The following is an 8,959-nucleotide window of genomic DNA, read 5'->3' on the forward strand; positions in this document are numbered from 1 at the left end:
GGGGTGGTGGAGTTGCACCCGCGAAGCGCCGATGGAGAGGTCTGGCCATTGGCGTCCTCTTCCTTGTGGTACTCTCAATGCTTGTTCCCCTTGGATTCTTGCTTGGTCTACACAATGGCTTTCACTCTGCAGGTGCGCCTCTATCAATCTTGCAGATCTGTTTGTTCTTTTCTTCTATTTCGATTAGGGCATCTGCTGCTGCTCTCATTGTATCCGATCGGAGTCCTACTCCTAGATCTCGATTTCACTCAAGTCTTTTCTATAGTTTTCTTTTGCTTTTTCGCTGCTTGCACTCTGCATTCTACTTTAACGCACGCTTGCCTATTAGCAATATGAACCAGATCTCTGATTCTACTCATCTATGCTCTTTTACCTCTTCTCATCTCATATGTGCTTTAACCGTTTCTGTTTCTCACACCATCCGTGTTGCCTCATCAGCAGGAATCATGCCTCTTCAACACACTTCATCTCCAGTAAGTTTTGTTTTTTCATTACTTGTCCATTCCATTTACTGGGTTTCACTCAATTACTTTCACGCAGCATTTTTCTATCACACTCTTGTTGGATTTATGGTCTTTGAGATTATGATCCATTTTGAACCAAAAACTTTTTTAAGAGTTACTGTGAGGATTGTTCTGGCAGTTAAAATGTGAATGTAAAACATTATTCTGCTGCTTAAATCTGTTTCTTTCCTAATTCTCAAGTGAAAAAATGTACTGCATCCGAAAAACAAAAAAATCCTCAAGTTTGAGTAAAAAGCAAGTATAATGATCAATTTATGCTTTGAATTTTCTGACAGGGGGATCGTTCAAGCCATATAGATAGCCTTGTGAGAAAATTAGGACCTACTCTACAAAAGGTTTGTTGTTCCCAATGCTCCTTTTTGTGTGTGTGCCTGTGTAGCTTCTGGAATATGATGCATCTTTCCTTTTCCTTCCCCCCTTTACTTGCCCTATAATGTTATGATTGGTGTTGATAATGCTCAAGTTATTGCAACAAAATTGCCAATTGATAATTAGGTTGCTATATCCTTTTGTTAACTATGCCAGATGACTTATATGGATAAAGTGTACTTAGGGTTCTTTTTGATAGAGTTCAAGGAGACTGTTTCACACCTCTGAACATCTGACATGGGAATGGGACGCCCAAATGTGGTATGTTAATACATTGGATATCCGGTAGAGTAATTTGTGGGAAATTTGGATATGCTTTGTTTGGCTGTAGACTGAATAATTAGTTCCTTATCAATTACTGAGACATAAAACAACGAATTCATGTGGGCAACTAAAGACACCTTGTTTCAAAGTTTATCTCTCCTAACACAATTTCTTTCTTCATAGATCTGGTAGATGATATATTTAAGGAATTGACATGAGAATAATATTTAAGCTATATTACTCTGTGGTCAATAAGATGCATCTCATAATAAATAGTAATGCACGAACAATATCAAGGGAAGTGAGACTGGAACAGAAACGAAAATCGTTGTTTAGGTGTTTGGAGACAGATAAGATTGGGTAGGATATAGCTTTCTATTCACCTCTCTTTTGTTATTTAATAGTGTATCAGAAAAAATGAAAATGAACAAACTTTTTCACTGTGTGAGTAAGAAGCTAAATTATTCATCTTACTTTAAATAGAATAAAATTATGTTTGGTTCTCTGTTTGAGACAAGAAGATAAGAAAATTAGGGAATTAAATGAAGATGAAAGATGATATGCTGTCCTGGAATTGTTTCAGAGATTTTTATTTTTAAATTTTTGTGAGAGCTTGTATCTGGTTTTAAGATGTTGCAACTTCAGTTCTTATTATTCTTCTTCCTTTTCTTTGTGTTTTCTAGTCCTTTCAAGGTCTAGCTTCCTTGAGTATAAATTTCGATGCCCAAAATTCTATGAAGAGTCTTTCATATTCGTGTACTTATTGCTTGTTTAATTTTGAACCAAGAACTGCACTATGAATTCCTAAACGAAGAAATTTGATGTTTTTTTTATCAAAAAGAAGAAAGAAATTTGATAGAGAGATCCTATCTTATAGAATGACAAGCCGTTGAATAGCAATCTGATTTCCATTGTCCTTGTTTTCTAAATATACCAGCAAAGTTCCTTTGAGCACACACCTCTGGATATAAGTGGATTATCCATTCTTCTTTGATTTCATTCCTGATGACATGTCCTGGGTATTATAGGGGTTTTCTCACTACCATGAAGATAATATAGAATTATGGTGCCAAAATGTTAAGGGTCATGGATGCATGTCTATCAGACTTAAAAAGGGACAGATGTAGAGAGGCGCAACTGCCCTGGCTCAAATTGTAAAGTGTTTTTAACATGTTATCAATACAGTGATAGTTTTGGTTGCCTCTTAGTTTTGCCCTGGTAAATTTGGTAAAAGTGTAATTTTTTATATTTTAAGAAACAGAAAATATTCAAAATAATCAACATCAATACTCGCTCTACTCAAAAGTTTAAATCATCAGGTGATCTTATTTGTAGTAGGGGACTCACTTGTGCAGGCCCATTGTGTTCTGGAAACATGCAGGCAAAAAAGGCTTACTGCTTATTCGCCTTATTGAAAAATTCAGATTTAGTAGATAGCAGTGGTTGGCATTTGAATTCTAGATCACTTGATACCTTTTCAAAAGCCACTCAAGCAAAAGACTTGAATTATTTGGTCAGAGTCCAAAATTTATGTTTATTCACCAACAAATAAGTGTTTGCTCCGTATTCATTTTAATAAAAAATTAAAGTTACATTTAGTTACCAGTTTAAAATAATAGTCACCTTTTGAAAATTTACTTATTACGTTTGAGGTTTAACATGTAATAAAAGCACAAGTAGATAAATTAAAGGCAACAGTGGTATGAATATTTCTTTGATGCATATACCTATATCAATATAGAGATATATAGAATGTTAATCATGAAATTAAAACTTGACATTTTAGTTTTTATATCATTTTTTATTGTGTCCAAACTATTTTTAATTTTTAATCTTCTTTTTTTCCTCTAGAAAGCAAAGTCAAATGGTAAAATTGACAACTAAACGAAATTTGTACACTTGAACAAATGCTGAATATCCTCTGTATATCATTAAAAGAAATTCATATAATGTAGATGGATGTTTAGATGCTTATGGGTTGATCAAATTTGTCTAAGTTGTTTTTGAATTTTTGTGAAATTTTGCATAATTGTCTCTTTAATATATATGCCCCTACTAGACAAGTTTTCTGCTATTTGGTTGATGCTTTTGCTAGTTGCTATTTTTTTTTAACAAAAAATGAGTAGAAAGAAAAATGCAAAAAATAAACAATAAGTAGAAACTAATAGACAAATAGCAAAAATATCAACCAAATGGAGCCTTGTTTAATTTACACTAGAACTTAATGTAATTATGAAATGTTTTTACTCTTATAGTTGCATGGAGAATTTTCATATCACATTACTATAATACTATTCATTAAATTTAGTTTATGTACTTATAAAAGTTCATAAAAAAAATTAAAAAGTAATGTATGAGTTCATTTTGTATGTGTATCTATTCTTAAAAATGAATAGTGCCTAAGAGTTTTATCAATATTTTCTTATTTTAGTTTTTCTATTGCTTTTTTTTTTTGGACAAAATTCTAATGGGCTTTGCGTGAAAATATGGCTTTAAAATGATCTGCGTATCATTGATTTTGTTGACCCAGATCCATCACCACACTCAACCATCAGTAACCCTAGCAACCAGGTATAAGGACGTTTTTGAAAACAGTTGACTCTTTATTAGCACCACTCTACTCTTCTTCAACCTTAGCTCTTGTCTCTCCAGCAGCCTTTACAACTTACAGCACCTTCTTTATTTTTTTATATCTTTTCCTTTGCTTTTTTCTTGTTTGTCTTTTATTTGAAGAAATTCTTGGGTAGGCATAACTAAAGAAGCCCATCAGAACATATGAACCCAGAAAACTTCGTGCAAAACTCTTCTTCCGGTCATATGGAAACAAATAGGGAAACTTTTCTGTACTAAGATAACTTGTTATGTGAAAATGGTCAAAATGTGACGGTACAGATGGTAGTCTGTTAGAAACAGAATTTAACAAACAGTTAAATGGACTGGTTTTGGTGCAAAAACTAGACATACCGGCCACTACCAACAGTGCCAAAGGAGTACTGACAACCATGAATGGAATGCCAAAAGACAGACATGTACTTTTATCATTTTATGTCAGACTTCCTTATGCTTCAAGCATAGGTTATGCACCACCCAACCTTCTTAGGACCTAATCATACAGGGTCAAAGCTTTTTACCCATAGGGCAGGAAATCAAAAGATAAGTTGCCTACTTAAAGGGTAGTAATGAGCAAGAATTATAATTTGGCATATAATGTTGGAGAATAGGTTTTGTAATTTGCTTCTAGTATGATAGCTTTATGTGGCTTCAGCTCCAACCTCCAGTCTTCCTCATCTCTTTAGTCCTTTCTCTTGTTTTTTGATGGTTTTCATAATTTGGAGAAATTAAAAGATACTAGTAGCAGTGCCTGCCACATTCTGCATCTGTAGGGTGCAGAAAAAAATTATATGCCAGAGGATCCTATCCACTACTTAAAAGTAGTGGAGATCTCCACTAATTTTTCATTGAATTATACATACAACAATATCAATCTAGGGCTAATAATTCTCCACATCATCCTCTTCCTTTTTATTGTCTAAACACAGCCGTTTCATTGATATCACAAGTCTTCTACTCTCCATTAGACTTTTTTCTCTCAAATCTGCCTCAATTTTTTTTCCTTATCTGAATCCTGAGAACATTTTCTTCAATGCTTCAAACTTCCAAATCTTGACTTGCCCTTTTCTGTATATAGTTCAATGTTGCCGTTTGTCTCTCTATAGCTCACCATCCCAACCTGGTAATGAATGCATTAGTCTTCAGCTCTTTGTGAGCACTCCAAATGTTTGCTTTTGTTCATATATATTTATATAGGGCTTAGGCTTCTCTCTTAATTGTTGAGTTGATTTATTCTCCAAATCAAGTATAGATGTATTAGCCATCAATGTGTTATGTTTTGATACAAAGGATCACTGTTGAATTAGGACCCATAGAATGGGTTTATAATGTACAACTACAGTTTGGAATAAAGAAAGCCAAATGAAGAAAAAAAGTTTGTATCTTGGAGCTTGTTGGATTTATTGGGATTTTGATATTCAGTATTTAACTAATCATTCAGTATTCTAGTAGATTTATTAGCTCAAGTTGCCCCACGTTTTAAGATCCAAATCTTATTCAATTACTTTGAAAATGTGTCCTGATCCATTTGAAATTGTTTTTGCTCATCAATTCTCCCGGAGGGAGCAAAGCTGGAAAAATTTCATCATTCAACTCATATATGTTATTTAAGGGAAACTGTTTTATCATTCACATCAACTTCTGTATGCTTATTAAAGCATATGGTATTAATTTAATTAAATGCATATGTTTTGGTTATAAAAAGGAAGAAGGATGATATGGAGAACTATTAATCTTACATTGATATTGTTGAACATTGGTCATTCAATGGGTAAAATAGTGGAGATCTCAACTGCTTTTAAGTAAGGAGCCTTTCCCTAAAGATATTATCTAGCTTTGGTTGGTATTCTATTAGAAACTTGTGGTTAGATCTTACTTCACTAATAATTAGGGATTAAGAGATTGGATGAACAGCTCTGGGTTTGTAGCCAATATCATTTAAGTGGTTGATCCTTCTATGCAGCAGCATCTCTTTCTACTATATGAAGTCCGGTAATGTGTGATCTAATGTTTAACTTGACTTCTTATGCAGTTAGCAGTTATCACTGTAATCATTAGTGCTGAACTTTTATGTGTTATGTTACTAAGGGACAGATGTCCGAAGTGTCCAATGACTCCTGATTAGGCTTATAAAAGTTTCCTTTAACTTGTGTGTAGTTTGCTCATAATTGTTACAATCGTCATTCAGGAGTTTATGATTATATACATGTTTGCATTTAACCATTTTATCTTTTTTTTTTTAGGATATTCTTAAAGGCTTTATAAATGAAGCTAAAAACGAAACCAGCAGTGCAAATGTAACACCTAAAAATCAGCAGAGAAAAGGTCTGGTTGGACTTGTTTTTCTTAACTGTTTTCAGATAATTTTCCATGCCCTTTTATTAGATTTCAGTTTGAACCCACTCTTTTGTTTTTCTAATATTCAACAGGTATTCCAGAGTCGCCTCAAGTTTTGTTGCAACCATTAACCATAAATGTATGCATATTGCTGAAAAGTTTGTTATCTGCTATGTGATTACATTTTGGTGCCTAGATATAACATTTCAAATTAATTTGATTTTCTCTTGCAGATTAGTAGCGTTAGTGGTAAAGCTAGAATGAAAGGTGGTGTTGATGAAAGTGAGGGATTATGTGAGTTGAAATTTGGTAGCTACTGCATTTGGCGTGAAGAAAATAGGGAAGAAATGAAAGATTCCAAAGTGAAGAAATTGAAGGACCAGCTTTTTGTAGCCAGGGCATATTTTCCTAGTATTGCAAAAATCCCAGCCCAGAGCAAGTTGTCTCGTGAACTGAGACAAAATATTCAAGAACTAGAGCGTGTGCTTAGTGAAAGTACTACAGATGCTGATCTTCCACGAGAGTAAGTTATGGTTCTTTTTTCATGACTTCATAAAATTCCATGTATAAGGTTAATTATTACAGTTTTAATACCATGAGCATTGTGACCCATTTACTGACTAGAAATGTTAGTTTAAACATAAAATTTTGCACTCCATATTTTCCAAATGGAATGTCCACTATGGTAAAAAGCTTTATGAATGGGATATTTTGTCCCTTACTATATAACTTTTATCCTTCAAGGGTCATAAAAGCTAGAGGGGCCCATCTAAAATTAATAATTCAGTAAAGGGCAAGATTGGAAAAATGTATTCCATTTTGGGAAAACTGTACATTATATTGAAATATTCCAAAGAGTAATAATGGATATTCAATTTGAAACGGAGTGAGTAATATATGGACAGTTTGTTCTTTTGCAGTTGTTAGGTCTTTGTCAGATCTGTTGGTTCATTTTCCCTCATTTGTGCTAGTTTGTCCAAGTAGAGGAGTAGGGACTTTATCTTTTGAGTTTATTTAGATCATTCTTCTAAAATTGCTTGCTATATGTTTGCCCGAAGGACTATGCCATGTTTGGTGTTTATCTCTCACTTGATATGCTAATCTGCTGCATCTAGTGGAACTATATCATGCCTGTATGCTTTTTAAAGTCCTGTCATAAGTGTTCCTGATGGCATGATATAACCTGATACTTTTTTTTCATTTATTGAGTATTGAGTCAGGCTGCTGTGACAATCTAGATATTTTTTTCCCACTTTCCCACTGCCTGTCACAGCAATTTAACTAAAACTAGCATTGCGAATTCTAGATCCTAAAGATATCTCAGAGAGGGCTTAAAATCTCTGTGGGCCAGCATGCTTATAATGCTTACAGCATGGGTCCACCAGTTTTCTTGGCTTCTCTCTCTCTCTCAAATTTTCTCTTTTTGGCAGATTGGTCTGATAAATAGTGCTCATAGATAATGTGTTCTTTTAGCAAGCTAGAAATTTTCATGTCACTCGCCTAAGCATGAAGTGTATTTTACTGGTTGTTTCAGGATTGAGAAGAAGTCACGGAGGATGGAAGCTGCAATAGCCAGAGCGAAATCAGTCTCTGTGGATTGTAATAATGTTGACAAGAAATTGAGACAAATATTTGACCTGACTGAGGATGAAGCTAACTTTCACATGAAGCAGAGTGCCTTTCTTTACCAACTTGCAGTGCAGACAATGCCCAAGAGTCTGCACTGCCTGTCTATGAGACTAACTGTGGAATATTTCAAAGACCATGCATTTGATAAGGAGCTGCCTGAGAAATTTTCTGATCCCACATTGCAACACTATGTTATATTCTCCAATAATGTCATTGCATCATCAGTTGTTATAAACTCAACTGTTATGCATGCAAGGGTATGTCATAGTTATTCTTTGATTTCATTTCATTGTTTTATGCCTCAATTCTGTTGATGACACTGACTGGTTATTTGCAATATTTCAGGAGAGTATGAACCTGGTTTTTCATGTGCTGACTGATGGACAGAATTTCTTTGCGATGAAACTTTGGTTTCTCAAGACTACTTTTAAGGATGCTGTAATTCAGGTGTTGAATATTGAACATCTTAATTCAGAGTACTACGATAAAGCAACTTTATCTCACCTTACCTTGCCTGTGGAGTTTCGAGTTTCCTTTCATGGCAGTGACAATGCACTGGCAATACATGATAGAACGCAATACCTATCTATTTTCTCTCATTCTAATTATCTTCTTCCTGAGATTTTTAGAAACTTGGAAAAAGTTGTGGTTCTGGATGATGATGTTGTTGTCCAGCAAGACTTGTCAGCACTATGGAGCCTTGACATGGCAGGGAAAGTGACTGGTGCTGTCCAAATTTGCTCAGTGAGGTTGGGTCAGCTGCGGAGTTATTTGGGTGGAAGCAGCTTCGACAAAAATTCATGTTCTTGGATGTCTGGATTGAATGTAATTGATCTTGTCAGGTGGAGAGAGCTTGGCATTTCTGAAACTTACTGGAAGTTTGTGAAAGAGGTGCGTGATTGCTTATGTTTGATAATCTCTCGTATCAGTTCAATTAACTTGCAAAACACTGTTTGAAAATGGCATTAGTTGCATGACTTGATATGAAATGAACCTTTAACATAACTCCAATTTAGATTGGTGTCAGTATATTTTGCTATGTCACTGTTGGCAACAGTTTTCGTACTCCAATAAATTTAGAGAAATTATGAATATATCAGTTTATTGAGCTGTTAGTGGTTTTGAACCTATGATTAGAATAATGAAGAGCTACTGCTGTGTAAAATATTAAAATTTTCTGACCATTTCGACTGCATTTCTTACATGAACAGAAGCTCAGCATGAAA

The 8,959-nt window shown here is 34.4% G+C and overlaps 1 protein-coding gene across 1 annotated transcript; it reads left to right on the top strand.

Moving 5' to 3' along the window:
- Nucleotides 1-6: 6 nt before the first annotated feature.
- On the top strand, nt 7-8,956 carry GAUT7 (galacturonosyltransferase 7; the record flags this gene model as incomplete). The annotated part of the gene is made up of 9 exons (XM_021442377.2): nt 7-132; nt 442-473; nt 800-859; nt 6,011-6,092; nt 6,197-6,243; nt 6,338-6,627; nt 7,639-7,990; nt 8,079-8,624; nt 8,945-8,956. Coding segments are annotated over exons 1-9 (1,476 nt in total), but the record flags the coding sequence as incomplete, so codon positions are not given.
- Nucleotides 8,957-8,959: the final 3 nt, after the last annotated feature.

This window comes from Theobroma umbraticum, unplaced genomic scaffold (assembly GCF_002168275.2).
Source record: "Theobroma umbraticum cultivar Fairchild unplaced genomic scaffold, ASM216827v3 scaffold_239.1, whole genome shotgun sequence".
In the NCBI taxonomy this organism is placed as follows: Eukaryota; Viridiplantae; Streptophyta; class Magnoliopsida; order Malvales; family Malvaceae; genus Theobroma; species Theobroma umbraticum.